The sequence below is a fragment of the Capricornis sumatraensis genome, chromosome 1 (assembly GCF_032405125.1).
Source record: "Capricornis sumatraensis isolate serow.1 chromosome 1, serow.2, whole genome shotgun sequence".
NCBI lineage: Eukaryota > Metazoa > Chordata > Mammalia > Artiodactyla > Bovidae > Capricornis > Capricornis sumatraensis.
In genome coordinates, this window is record NC_091069.1 from 170,365,504 (window position 1) to 170,388,219 (window position 22,716).

The 22,716-nt window shown below is 38.9% G+C and overlaps 1 protein-coding gene across 1 annotated transcript in view; it reads left to right on the top strand.

Moving 5' to 3' along the window:
* Positions 1 to 2,420: 2,420 nt before the first annotated feature.
* Positions 2,421 to 22,716, top strand: part of TEX55 (testis expressed 55) — a 42,286-nt gene continuing 21,990 nt past the window's right edge. Inside the window, exons 1-3 of the mRNA XM_068968464.1 lie at positions 2,421 to 3,641; positions 4,372 to 4,518; positions 10,541 to 10,603. Coding sequence (XP_068824565.1) covers positions 2,421 to 3,641; positions 4,372 to 4,518; positions 10,541 to 10,603 — 1,431 coding nt within the window. The remainder of the gene's footprint in view (positions 3,642 to 4,371; positions 4,519 to 10,540; positions 10,604 to 22,716) is intronic.

The following is a 22,716-nucleotide window of genomic DNA, read 5'->3' on the forward strand; positions in this document are numbered from 1 at the left end:
TAGGCAAAAATTAAAAATATATACAGAACTGGACTCTATAGCATTCTCATAAATTACTGGTGCAGCTAGAGACTGGTCCAACTTTTCTGGAAGACATTTTTAAATATAGTACCTTCAAAGAACCAGAAAGAGCACATTTCCTTACCCAGGTAAATTTATCTCAAGGGAAAACTATAAGAAGCTTGTGAAATGTTTGTACAATCACAGTCAATGCAGCACTGTTAAAAGCAAAAAATGCATAAAATAAATTACATATATATTTTAAAATAGCTACTTTTTATGAAGCATATATGAACTATATATATATCTCATTTTGTTTTCACAAGAATTCTGAGAAGTATTATATTATTTCCATTTTTATCCACAGATTAGAAAATTGAAGTTCAGAAGAATAAAGAGATTTGCTCAAACACAACAATCTGTTCCGTAACAGATACAGAGTTGGAACAAACTTGGTCTAATGCCAAAAGCCAATGTCCTTTGGATTGCATTTCTTTACATAGAAGAACATTTAAACCATAGTTTTAAATCACAATGTAGTTTATAGAACAATTACATGGTTTGATTCCATGTAAAATACATACCTATAGATATGGTGGCTCAGACAGTAAAGCGTCTGCCCGCAATGTGGAAGACTAGGGTTTGATACCTGGGTCAGGAAGATCCCCTGGAGAAGGAAATGGCAACCCACTCCAGTACTCTTGCCTAGAAAATTCCATGGATGGAGGAGCCTGGTGGGCTACAGTCCATGGGTCGCAAAGAGTCAGACATGACTGAGTGACTTCACTTACTTACTTACTTATAGATATTAAACATATAGATTTGCATGGGAAAAATTCTCGAAGGATATACATCAAAATGTTAATAAAGGTTATCCCTGAGTGTTTGGGGAGCTTTTTTAATTTATGCTTGTTTTACTTACTTTTCTACAATAATTATATTTAATTTATAAATGGAAAAACAAATCTACAAAACCAATATCCCTGTAAAGTTGCAAGCCATAGCCCATCAAGGCACACCTTTAATATATTTATACAAACACATCTTAAGCACCTACTTTGTGTTAGGTGTGTGTGTGGGTGTTAGTTACTCAGTCATGTCCAATTCTTTGTGACCCTATAGACTGTGGCCCACCAGGCTTCTCTGTCCATGAGATTCTCCAGGCAAGAATACTGGAGTGGGTTGCCATTTCCTTCTCCAGGGGATCTTCCCGACCCAGGGATCTAACCCATGTCTCTTATATCTCCTGCATTGGCAGGTGGGTTCTTTACCGCTAGCACCACCTGGGAAGCCCATGTGCTAGGTACTGTTAGGTAAATGATTTTATTTCAGTGTGTCTAAATTCTCCTGCTCATAGGTATGGCACCAAAGGTGCCCACTCTCCCTCTCACTCCTTAATTACTACTATTTGCGTTTGGATTTTAAGTTTTATCTCTAATTACCAAATGCAATTAAACCCATATTAAAAGAATATCTGGCATTATATTACCAATCCTTGGCCTGCCTCAGTGATTTAGGCTCTGGAAAGCCAAACTCTCAAGTCACCACCTCTGTACTGATCAGCCCCTGAGAATAGAGAGCAAGCTGGCCTGAAGTGGATTCTTAAGGTCTATTTCAAAAAGGGAGGGCAATTGTCAAAATGTGGACTCCACTGGCCACCATCAAGTGCAAATTCCCTACCTGTTAAATATTCCTTCTCCTATCTCTCCCTAGCCTTTCTTACTCCTTTTCTTTCTGGAACTCTGGCTCCTAACCCTAACACTCCTTTCTGCTGTAAGACCATTGGATGGTGTGATTTTAGAACCCATTCTCTTCCTGGTACCACCGAAAACAGTACTGTTTGTAAAGACAGTGTTTTTTAAGATTTTTTTTTTTTAAGAAAAAAAAAAAACACTGAGTTTGGTTTTCAATTAGAGTTTATAAAGAAAAATAACATTTAGCAGGACCATTTACAATGACAGTACCCAGCAGTAATATCATACTCTGCACTACAACTGTGGTTATATAAGTAGCCAATGAATCATGGGTCTGTTTGATGGCAGCAGTAACCTCTGTTCAGGTATGCCGCCCTCGTGTGGTTGGACGCGTGTTCTGTTGATTCCAGAGATACCTGTAGGATCCTATTTCACACACAACACTCTGGGCCTCTGCAAGAAAAAAAAAGGAGGGGAGCGCTCTAAGGCACCATTTCACAGAGCCCTGAGGCCTGCTCACTGGGCGGTTGGCGACACCAGCCTGTAGTCATCCCCTCTTCTTGGGAGAAGGTGAGCTGAGCTCGCATCTTGAGCTGGCATCCACGCTGAGCGCCCAGAGGCAGCTGGTCCCCAGGCAGCCGCAGGAAGTCCCGCTCACTGCCCGACACTCACTAGCATTCGCCAGCATGCCTGGAAGAACCAGCGCGGAGACCCGGAATAAAGCCCATGGGCATTGTTATCACTCGCAAACGCTCTGATGGTTGCCTAGACGACCCAGGTCCGGCCCCACCCACAGAGTCTGGCAATCTAGACCAGTCGGGTACCAGGCAGAAAATGGAAGAGCCTCCAGAAGAGGCTCCCACTGAATCCTCGGAAATCCAGAGACCAGCCAAGCCCCCAGATGACAGCCAGACAGATGGCCAGGAAGACAGAGGGCAGAACCAGTATGAAGTGGAGGCAGATGACCGGACTGACGACAGAGCAGCTGACCAGACTGCCCAAATGGTGTCTGGCCTGGCTGAACCCAACATAGTTAATCGAGCTGACCACAAAGTAGATGAACACATGGGAGAAAGAACATCTGATCAGGCTGACCTCAGAGCATCTGACCATGCTAATTTTGCCAGTGGTAGAACATCCAGTCAGGCTGATCAGAGGATGCCAGAAGAGATGGACAGCAAGGCATCTAGCCAAGCTGATGGTGTCAGGTCTGAACAGACTGACAACCAGATGTCTGCTCTGCCTGAACAAGGTCCTTATGAGCACACTGAACGGAGAACGTCCAGCCTAGCTGAGAGAATAGCTTCTGAACAGTTTGACCAAAAGCCATCTGTGGCATCTTTACAAAGAGCCCATGGGCAGAGTGATCACAGAATGCCCCAACCAGCTGACCAAAGAACTGCTCAACAGATCGAAAGTAGATTGTCCGGCCTGATTGAGAAAAAAACTTATGAACGAATTGATCAGAGACCATCTGACCAAGCTGACCACAGAAGAGCTACAAAGGCTCACCTCAAAGTGCATGACCAGGCTACTAAGCCAGCTGAACACCCTGAGACTGATGCTGACAAGGCTGGTGGCGAATCTGACCAGACTGATTGCTTACTAGACGAAGAGGATGATTACACAGAAGACAACCTCTTTGACTACAGAGAACAGTCTAATGACGAATTATTCAGACAGCTTGGCTATGGCAAGGAGGAAGAAGAGGATGACTTCAAAGTGCAACCCTGCAAATTTGAGCCTAGCCAGACAGATGCCAGCGTATCTAAGACTTCCATTGAAAGTGACACTGAAAGTGAAGGTGACCTGCAAGTCTTCATGCCATTTGATAACAGTACTTTCCAAACAAAAGAACAGGCCTACTCTGAAAAGTTTCCCTCCATTTCATCTAAACTGGACTATATCATCAGTCGAGAAAAACCTCAGCCCATGGATGTCGAGCCTGTAGGTTAAAAGGATATTTGATACCCACCTGGGAGGCTGGGCTTCCCTGGCGGCTCAGAGGTTAAAGCATCTGCCTGCAATGCAGGAGACATGGGTTTGATTCCTGGGTCGGGAAGATCCCCTGGAGAAGGAAATGGCAACCCACTCCAGTATTCTTGCCTGGAGAATCCCATGGACAGAGGAGCCTGGTGAGCTACAGTCCACAGGGTCGCCAAGAGTCGGACACGACTGAGCGACTTCAATTTCACTTTCACTTTCACTTTGGGAGGTTGGAGATCAAGCCAGGGTTCTGGGAGAGGATTCAGGAAGGCAGGAGTAGGGTGGGAGATAACGAGATGGGTTGCCTTCTCAGCTACCCTAAGTAGACCATTCAGGCAGGATCAATGAACCAGGATGCAGGAATCCTGGGTTTCAAGTCCTGGTTCTGCTGCTAACCCTGGGAAACTAACTCATTTCCCCTCTCTGAGCTTCTGCCAAAGGAAAGGAATTTGGAGTCCGTTGGGTATCTGTGTGAAGGGAAAAGTAGACTGGCAATGTCTAAGGCCTCTCTCAAGACCTGAGGTACATTACATTGCCTGGAGGATCAGCCAGGTCTCTCATAAGGTCTTTAGTTTCTGGAGTTCAGATCCCATCAATACCAAATTCCAGTGATAACATCAACAGTAGCAACAAAACTTCCAGGGAATTTTCTATTCATTAAAGACTTTCTTCGGGGATATTTCCATTTTAGGACGATTTTTCATCATACCAGGAAAGAAGGATTTCTGATGCATACAGTCAACCTTTTAAGAGGCGATCCCCTCCTACAGTATATGAAGATCCTTATCAAGTTTCACTTCGATACATGGAGAAACACCACATTCTGCAAATATTCCAGGTAAACCTCTCAATCTCTTTTTAAAAATGTGAGTTTTAAAGTAATTATAATATAAAAGACAAACACTGACCTGGCTCTTAAAAGGTACAAGAAAAGGTGTTTGCTATAAAAAGGATATAATCTTAGTGTCAGTCAGTAAATGCATTGAGTATTAATCTAAGATAGTAAATGATAAACACCAAATGAATGATTCTTACCATAATATGAAGCCCTTTAGAGGAATTAGAGATTTGATAGGTTGGTTGCTAGGGGAATAAAATTGGTCAAGGGTTAAAGTTTGAGCTGGACTGAGGAAGGAGGGACAAAATATTGGCAATTAAAAAGGCGAGAAAAAGATTTCCCAGGCAGGAATATAATACTTTCAAAAGATGACCAACTTGTGGCCATTTAAGAAACCACATATTTTTTTAATGTGGAGCATTTTTAAATTCTTTATTGAATTTGTTACAATATTGCTTCTTATTATTTATTTTTTGGTTTTTTGGCCACAAGGCATGTGGGATCTTAGCTCCCTCACCAGGGATCCAACCCATACCCCTCTGCATTGGAAGGCGAAGTCTTAACCACTGGACCACCAGGAAAGTCTCAAGAAACCACATAAAAATGAAGTAATTAGAAGTTGCTTCTACAACTGACCAAGAAATAATCTCAAAAATATACAAGCTGCTCATGCAGCTCAATACCAGAAAAATAAACGACCCAATAAAAAAATGGGCCAAAGATCTAAACAGACATTTCTCCAAAGAATACATATAGATGGCTAACAAACACATTAAAAGATGCTTAACATCACTCATTATCAGAGAAATGCAAATCAAAACCACAATGAGGTACCATCTCACGCCAGTCAGAATGGCTGCTGTCAAAATGTTTACAAAAAAAAAATGCTGGAGAGGGTGTGGAGAAAAGGGAACTCTCTTACACTTTTGGTGGGAATGCAAACTAGTACAGCCACTATGGAGAACAGTGTGGAAATTCCTTAAAAAACTGGAAATAGAACTGCCATATGACCCAGCAATCCCACTGCTGGGCATACACACTGAGGAAACCAGAATTGAAAGACACACATGTACCCCAATGTTCATCGCAGCACTGTTTACAATAGCTGCTGCTGCTGCTAAGTCGCTTCAGTCATGTCCAACTCTGTGTGACCCCACAGACAGCAGCCCACCAGGCTCCCCTGTCCCTGGGATTCTCCAGGCAAGAACACTGAAGTGGGTTGCTATTTCCATCTCCAGTGCATGAAAGTGAAAAGTGAAAGTGAAGTCGCTCCATCGTGTCCAACTCTTAGCGACCCCACGGACTGCAGCCCACCAGACTCCTCCATCCATGGGATTTTCCAGGCAAGAGTACTGGACTAGGGTGCCATTGCCTTCTCCTTTACAACAGCTAGGACATGGAAACAACCTAGATGTCCATTGGCAGACGAATGGATAAGAAAGCTGTGGTACATATACACAATGGAATATTACTCAGCCATTGAAAAGAATGCATTTGAATCAGTTCTAATGAGGTGGATGAAACTGGAGCCTATTATACAGAGTGAAGTAAGTCAGAAAGAAAAACACCAATATAGTATATTAACACGTATATATGGAATTTAGAAAGATGGTAACAACGACACTGTATACTAGACAGCAAAAGAGACACAGATATAAAGAACAGACTTTTGGACTCTGGGAGAAGGTGAGGGTGGGATGATTTGAGAGAATACCATTGAAACATGTATATCACCATATGTGAAATAGATGACCAAGTTCCTCTATTTGAACTGTCTCATCTGTATGAAACAGGGCACTCAAAAGCCAGTGCACTGGGACAACCCAGAGGGATGGGATGGGAAGGGAGGTGGGAGGGGGGGTTCAGGTCCGGGAGACACATGTACACCCATGGCTGATTCATGTCAATGTATGGCAGAAACCACCACACTACTGTAAAGTAATTAGCCTCCAATTAAAATAAATTAATTTTTAAAAATTAAATGAAGCTATGGTTCTTTTACCTGTCTGTTGATGCCTAATGACAACTATCTGAATGAAGATCTAGAATTACTTAGAGTCAATAAATAATCCACTGATACACTATTATGATTAAAATTATATCAACTGTCAGAAAAATCACTTTTAATTCTTGAAATTACAAATCTTACTGACCTCAGGATATGGAGCTGGAACCTTCCTTAAAGTATGACATTCCTTGACCAATATAGAATTATATATTATCACATTTAAAAGTTTTGTTGTTTTGTGGATTGCTTTTGTTTCTGTTTTCCTTGCATGTGTATTTTAATGTTAAAATTATTACCCAGCAAGGCATATACACATATATAATACCATACATACATGAAGTAACTTTTCATCGTGTGGTTACAAAGTTGTAAGAATGCATGCTTAGTCGCTCAGTCATGTCTGACTCTTTGCGACCCCATTGACTGTAGCCTGCCAGGCTGCTCTGTCTGTGGGATTCTCCAAGCAAGAATACTGGAGTAGGTTGCCATGCCCTCCTCCAGGGGATCTTCCCAACCCAGGAATTGAACCCAGGTCTCTCACACTGCAAGTGGATTCTTTACCGTTTGAGCCACCAGGGAAGCCCAGGTTAGAATGGCCCACCTCAAATGAAAACATTTAAGCTGGAAGAATTTAAGTTTAAAGAAGTAGGATGTAGAGGAAACTGCACAAATTGTATAATCTATTAGCCCGAGTCTCCAAGCTAAATTTGCTCCTTCTCATTTTTGTAATTTGGAGGAGATTACCTAATTTCTGTGAATCTCAGTGTCCTCATATAACAAGGATAAGTGATATTTCCTTTATTAACATTGTTCTATGCCCCATCTTTCTTTAAAATGTCCTTTTGCGGGAGAATGCTAACTTCTGGGCTTTCTGGCTTTAACAAAGAACTACTAATTGTTAAACTGAAGGACAGAAGCTCTAGAAAGTAGAATTTTAATCATTCTGTAAGCAATTTTCTTCATCTGTCAAGAAAAAAACAGTGCTTATGCATTGAACACTGTTATAAAAAAACTAGTTATAAATGTGTTCAGTAGAAATATATGTGAAATGATTAATGAGTATGCATGCATTAAACAGATCAGAATACTTTATACTAGAAATCTGCCCTATTGTTATTCCCTGCAAATGAGAATTCTGTTTACTTTATTAATAATTTTTGTTATTTAACAGCAACAAAACGTATGAAAGTGAGTCTCTGAAATCTTTGATATGCTTTCTCATTTATTATTACAGACACAGAACATCATTTTAACCTTTTAGAATCAAATGCCTTAGGAAGTTTCTATGTAAAAATCATAGTGTTTTAAAATTTTTACTTGAAAAAGTTTCACTGTTCTTTGAAGTAAATTATTTATTGATTCCTCAATCTAGCAAAATCACAATTCTCAAAGTAAAAACTTCCTCCAAAACCTTCTCACTACCTCTTTGATCTTAGAAACTAGAAAAATACCCACTGCTATTTATTACTAAATCTGTATTCATCCACAATTTACCTTAATTTACCTAAACTTATCAGTAGTAAGGAAGTATAATCTGACCACATAGTTTAGTTCAGTTCAGTCACTCAGTCATGTCCAACTCTTTGCGACCCCATGAAGCGCAGCATGCCAGGCCTCCCTGTCCATCACCATCTCCCAGAGTTCACTCAGACTCACGTCCATCGAGTCAGTGATGCCATCCAGCCATCTCATCCTCGGTCGTCCCCTACTCTTCCTACCCCCAATCCCTCCCAGCATCAGAGTCTTTTCCAATGAGTCAACTCTTCGCATGAGGTATCCAAAGTACTGGAGCTTCAGCTTTAACATCATTCCTTCCAAAGAAATCCCAGGGTTGATCTCCTTCAGAATGGACTGGTTGGATTTCCTTGCAGTCCAAGGAACTCTCAAGAGTCTTCTCCAACACCACAGTTCAAATGCATCAATTCTTTGGCACTCAGCCTTCTTCACAGTCCAGCTCTCACATCCATACATTACCACTGGAAAAACCATAGCCTTGACTAGACGGACCTTAGTCGGCAAAGTAACATCTCTGCTTTTGAATATGCTATCTAGGTTGGTCATGACTTTTCTTCCAAGGACTAAGTGTCTTTTAATTTCATGGCTGCAGTCACCATCTGCAGTGATTTTGGAGCCCAAAAAAATAAAGTCTGACACTGTTTCCACTGTTTCCCCATCTATTTCCCATGAAGTGATGGGACCAGATGCCATGATCTTCGTTTTCTGAATATTGAGCTTTAAGCCAACTTTTTCACTCTCCTCTTTCACTTTCATCAAGAGGCTTTTTAGCTCCTCTTCACTTTCTGCCATAAGGGTGGTGTCATCTGGATATCTGAGGATATTGATATTTCTCCCCATGAACAGTATGAAAAGGCAAAATGATAGGATACCAAAAGAGGAACTCCCCAGGTCATTAGGTGCCCAATATGCTACTGGAGATCAGTGGAGAAATAACTCCAGAAAGAATGAAGGGATGGAGCCAAAACAGAAACAATACCCAGTTGTGGATATGACTGGTGATAGAAGCAAGATCCGATTCTGTAAAGAGCAATATTGCATAGAAACCTGGAACGTCAAGTCCATGAATCAAGGCAAATTGGAAGTGGTCAAACAAGAGATGGCAAGGGTGAACGTCGACATTCTAGGAATATGCGAACTAAAATGGACTGGAATGAGTGAATTTAACTCAGATGACCATTACATCTACTACTGCGGGCAGGAATCCCTCAGAAGAAATGGAGTAGCCATCATGGTCAACAAAAGAGTCTGAAATGCAGTACTTGGATGCAATCTCAGAAACGACAGAATGATCTCTGTTCATCTCCAAGGCAAACCATTCAATATTACAGTTATCCAAGTCTATGCCCCAACCAGTAACGCTGAAGAAACTGAAGTTCAACAGTTTTATGAAGACCTACAAGATCTTTTAGAACTAACACCCAAAAAAGATGTCCTTTTCATTATAGGGGACTGGAATGCAAAAGTAGGAAGTCAAGAAATACCTGGAGTAACAGGCAAATTTGGCCTTGGAATGTGGAATGAAGCAGGGCAAAGACTAATGGAGTTTTGTCAAGAAAATGCACTGGTCATAGCAAACACTCTCTTCCAACATCACAAGAGAAGACTCTACACATGGACATCACCAGATGGTCAACACCGAAATCAGACTGATTATATTCTTTGCAGACAAAGATGGAGAAGCTCTATACAGTCAACAAAAACAAGACCAGGAGCTGACTGTGGCTCAGATCATGAACTCCTTATTACCAAATTCAGACTTAAATTGAAGATAGTAGGGAAAACCGCTAGGCCATTCAGGTATGACCTAAATCAAATCCCTTATGATTATACAGTGCAAGTGAGGAATAGATTTAAGGGTCTAGATCTGATAGATAGAGTGCCTGATGAACTATGGAATGAGGTTCGTGACATTGTACAGGAGACAGGGATCAAGACCATCCCCATGGAAAAGAAATGCAAAAAAGCAAAATGGCTGTCTGGGGAGGCCTTACAAATAGCTGTGAAAAGAAGAGAAGTGAAAAGCGAAGGAGAAAAGGAAAGATATAAGCATCTGACTGCAGAGTTCCAAAGAATAGCAAGAAGAGATAAGAAAGCCTTCTTCAGCAATCAATGCAAAGAAATAGAGGAAAACAATAGAATGGGAAAGACTAGAGATCTCTTCAAGAAAATTAGAGATACCAAGGGAACATTTCATGCAAAGATGGGCTCAATAAAGGACAGAAATGGGATGGACATAACAGAAGCAGAAGATATTAAGAAGAGGTGGCAAGAATACACAGAAGAACTGTACAAAAAAGATCTTCACGACCCAGATAATCATGATGATGTGATCACTAATCTAGAGCCAGACATCTTGGAATGTGAAGTCAAGTGGGCCTTAGAAAGCATCAGTACGAACAAAGCTAGTGGAGGTGATGGAATTCCAGTTGAGCTGTTTCAAATCTGACCACATAAGTTTAGTTCAAAATCATAATGTAATATCTTTCTCTCTCTCAGCAGATCACTGAAAACTTAGTCTATGAAAAGCCAGAGGATCCCCTGAATTTTATGCTGTGCCAGGTATGGAATGGGAGAAAAAAACAACCTTGTTATTCTTTTTGTTATAAAATATAGCACACACACAAGCGTACAAAACATGTGCAACTCAGTCAATGATCATGAAGTAAGCATATCTGTAATCACCATTCAGGTTTGAAAAAAAAGACAAAAAACTAAACATTGTCAGCATCTGAGAAATCCCCTTCGGTTTCCTCAAGGTTATCACTTCCTACAAAGGGACTATTATTCTGACTTTTATGTAATGACATTCTCACTTTTCTTTTTAATTTTGCCATGAAACATGAATCATAAAACACTTTTGTTTAGACTTGTCAGATTTTTGAAATTTTTATTTTATTTTATTTAGTGGTTAAGAACATGACTTCTAAAACCAAACTGCTTTATTTTTTAGACTTAAAAATATTTTTAGTTTGAAATTTTTATGCAATTTTTAAAGCTTACTTTCCATTTACAGTTATTACAAAATATTGTCTATATTCCCCATGTTGTACAATACATGCTTGAGCCTGTCTTACACCCAGTCATTTGCCCCCTGCCCCTACATTGGTAACCACTAGTTTGTTCTCTGTATCTGTGTAGACTTGTCAACCTTTTAAACTTTTATAAAGGGAACCATGTAGTAGAGATTCATTTGTTCATTCTTTTACTCAAAACTGTGTGAAATTAATCCATGCTATTGTGTGTGGCTGTAGTTCATTTATTTTCATTGCTATATAGCACTCATCACTTGAAATGCCACAAGTTATTCGTTCTGTGATAGATATGGACCTTCAGGATAACCTATTACAAAACTTTTTCCTAGGAACTTTCATGCGCATGTCTCTTGGTACACATAAATACACATTTCCCTTGGGTACATACTCACAAGAGAGAATGCTGGATTCTAAAGTATATGTATTGTAGCTCAGCTCTAGTAGATTACATCAAATGATCTTCCAAGGAAATGTCACCAATTCACACTCCCACTAGCAGTGTGTATTAGAGTTTTAGTTGTCCTACATCCTTACCACTTACACCCAACAACATTACCAATCTTTTCAGCATTAGCCTTTTTAATGGATGAACAGTAATAAATCATTTCAGGTTCAACTTATTTCTCCTGAGTACTAAAGCAGTTGCATTCTTTTTCATTTGTTTGTTGGCCATTTGGAAATATTTCTTTTCTATTGTCTTTTTAAATCATTTGTAACAGTTTTCTATATATTCTGGTTATGAACTCTTTGTTGATATGTTTGTTACATGTATCTTCTTCGACTCTTTGCCTTCGTATTTTATCTCTTAAAGATATCTTTTGATGAACAGGAATTTTTAATTTTTATATATTCAAATTTATTTTATTACTTCTGGTGTCCTATATTAAAAGTGTCTCCTTAGCCCAAGCTCCTTACCTTAGTCCCTGTATTATCTTGTAGAAGATAATACAAACCCATCTTTTTTATAGGTTTTGTTTTGTTTTGCTTTTTACATTTATATCGAATCGGTTTGGAATTGATTTTGTGTAGGATGTGAGGTGAGGTCAAGCCTTATTTTCTTTCAAGCAGACATCCAATTGACCAAGCACCTTATAGGAAAAGACAGTACTTTCCACACTGTTTTTTTTATTTGACTCCTGTAGTATATTTGTTGACCCTTGCTCCACTACAAGAATCTCTTAGTTAGAATGCCCCATAGTAAGTCTTAAGATCTACCAGAACAGGTCCTCACATCTTACACTTCTTTTAAAGTATCTTGGTTGTTCTTAGGTGTGTGCATTTCCTTTTCAGCATTTAGAATTATTTGTCAAGTTACACACAGACACACACTAGCACACACTGAGGGGATTTTGTAGGGAGATTGCTTTGGCTCTGTTGATCAATTTGGGGAGAAGTATTGAATACCAGCTTGAAACAATAAGCTTTATATCCTCTCCATTTATCTAGGTCTTTAATTTCTTCCAGGATCATTATTATTTGCATAAAGATATTACATATCTTTTGATGGATTTATTCATAGGTATTTTATAATTTTGATGCTATTATAAATAGAAACCTTTAAAACTTCAGGTTCTAATTTCTGACATATAGATATGTAACTAATTTTTCTTGATCTTATTTGCAGCAACCTTGTTAAACTCACTATTTCTAATCAAGCACTTGTAGATATTTAGGGTATTCCAGCATATACAACCATATCATGTTTAACCTTTCCAATCCCTATCCTTTTCTTTCTGTCTGTCTTATTGCTTGTCTTATAACCCCCTCAGATCTACCTTCATCTCTTCTTTACCCTGCAAAGAAGATAATCTGCATGGACTAGATCAATAGGCTCTCGTTCCTTTTGATTCACAGTGGGTTAAGCCAGTGGAAACCCTGGAGAAAGATGGCAAGGAGGAAAGAGGATGAGATCAGATTTATTCCCCTGTCCTTTTCTCCATGATCTATCTGTCCTGAGTTTTCTGGAAGTCAGTGGTTCTCTTAAAGCATCTTACGTTATACAGCTCTTTTCTCCTGAATTACAGTAATGTTCCCTTCTCTTGGCTTTCAGTCTCAAAGTTCAGTGTTTCCTAGCCTTGGATTATTGCATTATCTCCTGTGACTACCTAATGCCTACTTCTTTAAAAACAGTTACCTTTTTTGAATAAACCTCTTTGAATTTTTCTGTTTTGAAAGTACTGTTTCCTGTTGGAATCCTGACTGATACAGAACACTGGTTAGGGATCTCCAGCAGAATTGATGTTGAATAGAAGTAGCTACAGTGGTTTACCTTGTTGGCACTCAATCTTTAAAAAAAAAAAAATTCTTATTTAACCATTAATTATGGTGTTTATTGTGCTTTATAAATGCTACAATAATATTAGGCAGTTCCCTTTATAGTCTGTATTCTGAGAAGTTTTGCCATGAATTATTAAATTTTTTCAAATTATTTTTCTATATCTATTGAGATGATTGTATGATTTTTCTTCCTTCTGGCAATATGAGAAATCATGTTTTCATTTTTAAAACTTTTCAAGCATACATACAGAAAATTACAGGGATCAAATCTGCACAACTTGACTATCACTACTTCAACAGAGCCAGGAAATCACCACTCAGGTCAAAAGATAGAAAGTTCTCATCTCCTCAGAATCCCACATGGTGACCATTTTCCAATCACTATCCTTTCTTTTCCAGAAAATAACCACTATTCTAACTTCTAGATTAGCTTGACTCTTTGGATTTTATATAAATGGAACCTGATAATCATACTATTTGTGGGCCGGCTTCTTTTGAGCTGACTGTGGAGCTGACTGTGACTCAGATCATGAACTCCTTAGTGCCAAATTCAGACTTAAAGAAAGTAGGGAAAACCACTAGACCATTCAGGTATGACTTAAATCAAATCCTGTATGATTTTACAGTGGAAGTGACAAATAGATTCAAGGGATTAGATCTGATAGAGTGCCAAAAGAACTATGGATGGAGGTTTGTGACGTTGTACAGGAGGCAATGATCAAGACCATCCCCAAGAAAAAGAAATACAAAAAGGCAAAATGGTTGTCTGAGGAGCCCTTACAAATAGCTATGAAAAGAAGAGAAGCAAAAGGCAAAGGAGAAAAGAAAATATATACCTATTTGAATGCAGAGTTCCAAAGAATAACAAGGAGAGATAAGAAAGCTTTCTTCAGTGGTCAGTGTAAGGAAATAGAGGAAAACAATAGAATGGGAAAAACTAGAGATCTCTTCAAAAAAAATTAGAGATACCAAGGGAAATTTTCATGCAAAAATGGGCTCAAAAAGAACAGAAATGGTATGGACCTAACAGAAGCAGAAGATATTAAGAAGAGGTGCCAAGAATACACAGAAGAACTGTACAAAAAAAGATCGTCATGACCCAGATAATCATGATGGTGTGATCACTCACCTAGAGCCACACATCCTGGAATGTGGAATGTGAAGTCAAGTGGGCCTTAGGAAACATCACTATGAACAAAGCCAGTGGAGGTAATGGAATTCCAGTTGATCTATTTCAAATCCTAAAAGATGATGCTGTGAAAGAGCTGCACTCAATATGCCAGCAAATTTGGAAAATTTACCAGTGGCCGCCGGACTGGAAAAGGTCAGTTTTCATTCCAATCCCAAAGAAAGGCAATGCCAAAGAATGCTCAAACTACTGCACAATTGCACTCATCTCACACGCTAGCAAAAGAATGCTCAAAATTCTCCAAGCCAGGCTTCAACAGTACATGAACCATGAACCTCCAGATGTTCAAGCTGGATTTAGAAAAGGCAGAGGAACCAGAGATCAAATTGCAAATGTCCACTGGATCATCAAAAAAGTGAAAGAGTTCCAGAAAAACATCTACTTCTGCTTAATTGACTATGCCAAAGCCTTTGACTGTGTGGATCATGACAAACTATGGAAAATTCTGAAGGAGATGGGAATACCAGACCACCTGACCTGCCTCTTGAGAAATCTGTATGCAGGTCAGGAAGCAACAGTTAGAACTGGACATGGAACAACAGACTGGTTCCAAATTGGGAAAGGAGTACGTTAAAGCTGTATATTGTCACCCTGCTTGTTTAACTTACATGCAGAGTACATCATGAGAAATGCTGGGCTGGATGAAGCACAAGCTGGAATCAGATTGCTGGGAGAAATATCAATAACCTCAGATATGCAGATGACACCACCCTTATGGCAGAAATTGAAGAAGAACTAAAGAGCCTTTTGATGAAAGGGAAAGAGGAGAGTGAACAAGTTGGCTTAAAATTCAACATTCAGAAAACTAAGATCATAGCATCCAATCCCATCACTTCATGGGAAATAGATGGGGAAACAGTGAAAACAGTGACAGACTTTATTTTGGGGGGCTCCCAAATCACTGCAAATGGTGAGTGCAGCCATGAAATTAAAAGACGCTTACTCCTTGGAAAAGTTATGACCAAACTAGACAGATATTAAAAAGCAGAGACATTACTTTGCCAACGAAGGTCCACCTAGTCAAAGCTATGGCTTTTCCAGTAGTCATATGTGGATGTGGGAGTTTGACTATAAAGAAAGCTGAGCGCCAAAGAATTGATGCTTTTGAACTGTGGTGTTGGAGAAGACTCTTGAGAGTCCCTTGGACTGCAAGGAGATCCAACCAGTCAATCCTAAAGGTAATCAGTCCTGAATATTCATTGGAAAGACTGATGCTGAAGTTGAAACTCCAATACTTTGGCCACCTGATGCGAAGAGCAGACTCATTGGAAAAGACCCTGATGCTGGGAAAGATTGAGGATGGGAAGAGAAGGGAACAACAGAGGATGAGATGGTTGGATGACATCACCGACTCAATGGACATGAGTTTGAGTAAAACCCAGTAGTTGGTGATGGACAGGGAGGCCTGGTGTAGTCCATGGGGTCACAAAGAGTCGGACATGACTGAGCGACTGAACTGAACTGATGTTTCTGGGATTCTCTCATCTTGTGCATATTATTCATTCCTTTTCATTTTTGTATTCTGTATTCTGAGTTAGACATTTGATTTTTTTTTTATTTTGGTCATTATGAGTAATGCTGCGGTGAACATTCGTGTACTTGTCTCTTGGCGCACATGTGCACAAATTTCTATTGGGTTCAGACCTAGAAGTGTAATTGCTAAGAAATAGGTTATTGACAGAAGTTCAACTTTAACAGATGGCTGACCAAAAGTTTTCCAAAATACTCAGACAAGTTTACACTCCCACTTAAAGTGCTATTGTTGTAGTTTTTTTCATGTTTCGTATGCTCTGGTGCTTTGAACTAAGAAAGTTAGCGTATTTGGAAATTTGGTAGCCACTGTTTCTTCGAACACTTATCTATCCCATCCCTCTCCTCTGGGAGCTCCAATCACATATATATGGGGGCAGTTGAAGTTGTCTCACAATTTCCTAATTCTCTGTTAATTTTTTTACTCTTTTTTTCCCTTTCCACATATCAGTTTTCTATTGCTGTCTTCAAGGGTATTGATCTTTTGTTGTACAGTACCTACAGTACACTTTTCATCCCCAATTTAGTTTTTATCTTTTCTGTAGTGTCAATATCTTAACTTTTTTAACATAGAGAGTATAGTTATAATAATTGCTTTTGCTGCTTGTTTTTATGTCTGGTAATTTTTTAATTGAGATATAGTTGACATATAACATTGTGATAGGTAGGTGTCCTGGAGTCTCAGAAGGTAAAAAAAAAAAAAATCTGCCTGCAATGCAGGAGATCCAGGTTTGATCCCTGGGTCAGAAAGATCCCCTGGAAAAGGGAATGGCAACCCACTCCAGTTTCCTTTCCTGGAAAATCCCATGGACAGAGAAGCCTGGTAGGCTATAGTCATTAGGGTCACAAAGAGTCGGACATGACTGAGCGACTAACACTTTCACCCTGTCACTTTCATGCCTGGTAATTTTTGATTGGTGCAATATATTATAAATGTTACCTTAGTAGGTACTGGATTTTCTTTTTTTTTTTTTTTTGGCATTCATGTAAATATTCTTGGACTTTATTTGGGGACCCAGCTGATTTAGTTGGAAACAATCTGATCCTTTCCAGCTTTGCTTTCAAGATATTTTCTTGAGAGAGGCAGAACAGTGTTCATCTTGAACTAAGTATTCCCTACTCCTGAGGCAAGACCCTTGTGAGTACTCTACCCAGTGCCCCATGAATCACGCTAGGTTTTCCAGTTTGGTGATAATAGGCAATATCCTTGGCTTGGTTCTTTCCATGGCCTCAGGGGGTTTCCTCACACACATGTACTGATCCACACACAGGGCATTATTTCAAGGGGAACTTCTGCAGATTCCGGAGTTCTTTCTGCACAGTTCTCTCCTCTCTAGCACTCTGTCCTGTGAACTATAGCTACCATGCTTTCCTCAGGATCTCAGCTCCATCTGCTCAACTTAGGGGTCTGCCAAGGTCTTCTTGGGTTCACTTTCCTGGCCATGAGGCCAGGAAGCTTTCTGAAAACAATAGATAAAGCACTCATAAGGCTCACTTCATTTCTTTCCTGACTCTCACAAAGCACTGTCCTTTGTTGCCTAATATCTTGAAAACCATTGTTTCTTATATGTTGTTCATTTTTTTAGTTGTTTTAAACAAGAGGGAAATCTGGTCTTAGAGGAAATAGGAGTTCCAGACCTTTGGGTTTTAATGTTTTTCATCTATTTTGAAATTTTTGGCAGCCAGTATTTTTTCAAATACTGTTTCTATCTCTCCCCCCTTACCCCCTTTCTTCTTCTTGAAGGAACAAAATATGTTCTGGATGTTCTTTTTATGCTGCTTGTCTGTAAATTTTCTTCAACTGTTGAACATTTCAAACATATGCAAAAATAGAAAATAGTATATTTACTCTCCATGTGCTCCTTGCACTGGAAGTCCTAGCCAGAGCAATTTGGCATAAATAACTACTTTAAATTTAAAAAGTAAAAGCCTTCCAAATCAGAAAGGAAGAAGTAAAGATTGTCTTTTTCATTTAAATGAGTTGCATTCTCGGAGGAGCCTGGTGGGCTGCAGTCCACGGGGTCACTAAGAGTCGGACACAACTGAGCGACTTGACTTTCACTTTTCACTTTCATGCATTGGAGAAGGACATGACAACCCACTCCAGTGTTCTTGCCTGGAGAATCCCCGGGACGGGGGAACCTGGTGGGCTGTCGTCCATGGGGTTGCACAGAGTCGGACACGACTGAAGCGACTCAGCAGCAGCAGCAGCAGCAGCAGGTTTTCTGTAACTAGGATAATTTCGATTGCATCTTGAGCATCATAAACATTGTGCTGTGCAGACTGTGCTCTGTCATATTCTTCTGCCAAGTGATGGTGTGCTTGTGTCTGTTTACCTGGCTGTTAACACGGTTAGATTTGAACTGTGTGCACCCTCTCTTGCCTTCTGTGGCCACTTCTTTTTGCTACTGCTAGTTTGAATCTGACGTATGAATGCGTGATTCAGAAGGCAGCCTAAGGCGTGTGCAGAGTTCATGCACAGACCTTCCCTCTTCGAGGATTCCCCCTCACTCTTCAGCATCTGACATTTGACCAGGCCACTTTCTGTGATTTTTCCCTCCAGAAAAGCAATGGGTTTTCTATCAGAGTTTGAGGTATTCTGGTGCAGCCACAGCTATGTCTGTGGGTCATGACTGTCACTGGGTCAAAATTATGAAAACTGAGGAATTCATTCCATGTTGATCATTTGTTCTACATTTAGACTCCTCTTCAAAACCTTCCTGTATTTGCTTAGTGTCCAGAACCTTCATGTAGTTGTTAGACCTTTTGTTTTCTTTCAGTTTGCAGGCTTTTTCTTTTAGATGAGGGTTTGTATTTTGTCTACAGTACACAGGTGTTATTTGAAGAATTCATTTTTTAGTGTTTCTTCTTGCATATAGGAAGCAGATCTTCATATATTAAACTATATTATTAACATATATCTTTACATATTAAACTATATATTATTAATATATAATATATTCTCTTACGGTTTTATCACATAGATTTAAGTGTGTGGTAGTTTTACTTTATTTAGTTCAAAATAGTTTCTAATTTTCTTTATGGCTTATTCTGCAACATATGGATTTTTGGACAGTAGATTATTTATATAAATACCTAAATATTGGTTTCTTGTTGCCCTTTGGTTATTGATTTCAAAATTGATTGCACTTTACTCCTAGAGCAAGATTTCAAATCTTTGAAATGTATTTACTTGCTTTATGATGCAGCATATAAGTTAATTGTTGTGAGTGAATTAATTGGGATTGAAAAAATGTTTATTCTTCAGTTATTGAGAAGTGTCTACATACATCCACTGGATCAGGTTTGTTAAACATGTTATTCAAGTTTTCCAATATTATTGTCAATTTATGCTGTATATATGTAATTGAGGCTATGTTATTAGGTGCTTATAAATTTAGGTTCTTATATTTTTCTGGTAAATTGAATTTTTTATCATTAAGAAGTATAACATGAACTCTAACTACTCTTTCCAATATTGTTATAGCTACACCAGATTTATTTTACTCAATGTTTAAATGGTATATATTTTCCATCTTTATGACTTTTAACTTTTCCCTGTCCTTACATTTTAGACATCTTTCTTATAAATATTAATTGCATATAATTTTTATAATTATTCAAATCTGGCAAGCTTTTAATTAGAGTAGTCCTTTTATATTTGATGTTAAAGATATATTGGGGTTTGAATCTATGCTATTTGTCCCACCTGTGTTGTTTCTTTTCCTCTACTTTTTGTTTTCCTTTATTGTTCCATTTTTCTATTTAGAAGTTATACTCAGTTTGCTTTTTGGTTTTACATTGAGGTGATTTTTTTAAATTAATATGCTTTATTTTTTAGAATAGTTTTAGGTTACAGAAAATTTAAGCAGAATGTACAGCGAATTCCCACTTACTCCCATCTCCTCCCCCCATTTCCTCTATTATTAATATTCTGCATTATTATGGTACATTTGTTACAATTGGTCAGCCAGTTTGATACATTAACTAAAGTTCATGATTTACATAGAGTTTCTTCATGTATGGGCTTCCCTGGTAGCTCAGTTGGTAAAGAATCCACCTGCAATGCAGGAGACCCTCGTTCGATTCCTCGGTCGGGAAGATCTGCTGGAGAAGGGAACGGCTACCCACTCCAGTATTCTGGCCTGGAGAATTCCATGGACTGTATAGCCCACGGGGTTGCAAACAGTTAGACACAACTCAGTGACTTTCACTCATTGTGTTTTACATTATAGGTTTTGACTAACGTATATGCTATGTATTTACAGTATCATACAGAAAAAGGTCACTACCCTAATAATCTTCTTAATATTATACTTTTAGTGGTTCTCCTTGAGTTATCAAAATCTAAATTATTTGTATCAAGTCAATATAAGGACGTCTATATTTTGATTTTCTATATATTTTAACCCTAAAAGATATGATAGTACCAAGTAGATCAAAACTTCGAGTGGAAAAAAATTTTTTTTTCATTCTCCTCAGGTACAGGACATGATACAAAACAGGAAGAAAAGTGAAATTTACAAAGAATGAATCTCTCCTCAACATTGTTTACAACCATCGGTGTCAACACTATGTTCTGTTGCCCACTCTGAAAAATCATTTTTGAATGGTCATTGTAGTGACTCTGCCTAAATATGTTTTTATTTTTTAAGTAAAAATCTGCTGAGTATCTTTGTAAAATTCATAGAACAGTTACAAATACTTCTGGTTAATCATACAAAACATATACACGTATACTTATCCGTGTATTGACATTTCAATACTCATTCCTCCAAAGCACTGAACAGAAACATGTTCACAAATCCCAAAGAGGATAAAGAAAAGAATATTAGCAATTTATATGCACTTCCCCAAAGCATACAAATCCATCATATCTCAAAGCTGTTTATAGAATTTTCAATCAGAAAACGTGCAGAAAATAATTTGTAACAGTACTTTTAGGAGATAATTGGTGTAAGATCTCTTTCCTTATTTCTTAATACCTCCAAGATATTTTTACTATTTTCCCCTTGACCCTGCCTGTTATAGTCTGACATTAGTGGATGCAATTTAATCTATTCCTTGGAATAGTCATCTTCTGATTTTTAACCTACAGCAAAACTCAAACATGTTATACTACTCTGTACACACCTGTGGGAGAGGCAGAATGTCACTTCCTTATTACCTTTATCCTCTGAAGAGTGTCTACATTGTGTGGAATGTGCAACCAGTCAAACTGGTATTTAAAAGCTAAAAACCTTAACGAGGTCTACACGGTCTGAGAGTACCCAGCAATCATAACTGAGATGATCATATGATACTACTATTGTCTGAACCTTTCATTTAATTTCTGTTTGAGCATTAAAACAGACTTGATTGTTCATATTGTTTCCCTGGTGACTTGGTGTAATTACATGGTATATTACAATGAATTAAGCTCCTGTTTGAATAGTCATGCACAAATCCCTTCTTTATACCTGAAGTTTATGTCTAACAATTATATTTTTAAAATCTATGCTTAGAACTTCAAAGTTTCTTTCGTTTTTCCTTCAGTTGTCCATAAAATGTGCCTGTGCCCAGACTCAATAAATGTTCTCCAGGCAGATAAGCACTCTTTCTGTTGACTGTTGGCTAGCAAAACTAGGTGAAAGCTGATAAACTTACAGTGAACCTGTGGGAGAACTTTGAGAGACATGACTAAGATATAATTAATCAGCTGGTAGAACAAAATTGACCCAAATATTGAAGGGTCAACAATATTCAGTTCAGTTCAGTCGCTCAGTCGTGTCCAAATCTTTGCAACCCCATGAATCACAGCACACTAGGCCTCCCTGTCCATCACCAACTCCCGGAGTTTACCCAAACTCAAGTCCATCGAGTCAGTGACGAAATCCAGCCATCTCATCCTCTGTCATCCCCTTCTCCTCCTGCCCCCAATCCTTCCCAGCATCAGGGTCTTTTCCAATGAGTCAGCTCTTCGCATGAGGTGGCCCAAGTATTGGAGTTTCAGCTTCAGCATCAGTCCATCCAATGAACACCCAGGACTGATCTCCTTTAGGATGGACTGGTTGGATCTTCTTACAGTCCAAGGGACTCTCAAGAGTCTTCTCCAACACCACAGTTCAAAAGCATCAATTCTTCAGCGCTCAGCTTTCTTCACAGTCCAATTCTCACATCCATACATTACCACTGGAAAAACCATAGCCTTGACTAGACAGACCTTTGTTGGGAAAGTAATGTCTCTGCTTTTTAATATGTTATCTAGTTTGGTCATAACTTTCCTTCCAAGGAGTACGCATCTTTTAATTTCATGGCTGCAATCACCTTCTGCAGTGATTTTGGAGCCCCCATAAATAAAGTCTGACACTGTTTCCACTGTTTCCCCCATCTATTTCCCATGAAGTGGTGGGACGAGATGCGATGATCTTCGTTTTCTGAATGTTGAGCTTTAAGCCAACTTTTTCACTCTCCTCTTTCACTTTCATTAAGAGGCTTTTTAGTTCCTCTTCACTTTCTGCCATAAGGTGGTGTCATCTCCGTATCTGAGGTTATTGATATTATTAGTGATCAAAGACTTGGATGTTATCAGTAACATCTGAAATTACTGAATTTAATCCATTGGTTTTCAGCCCTAACACTTTGCTGTGTTCCATGAAGCAGAT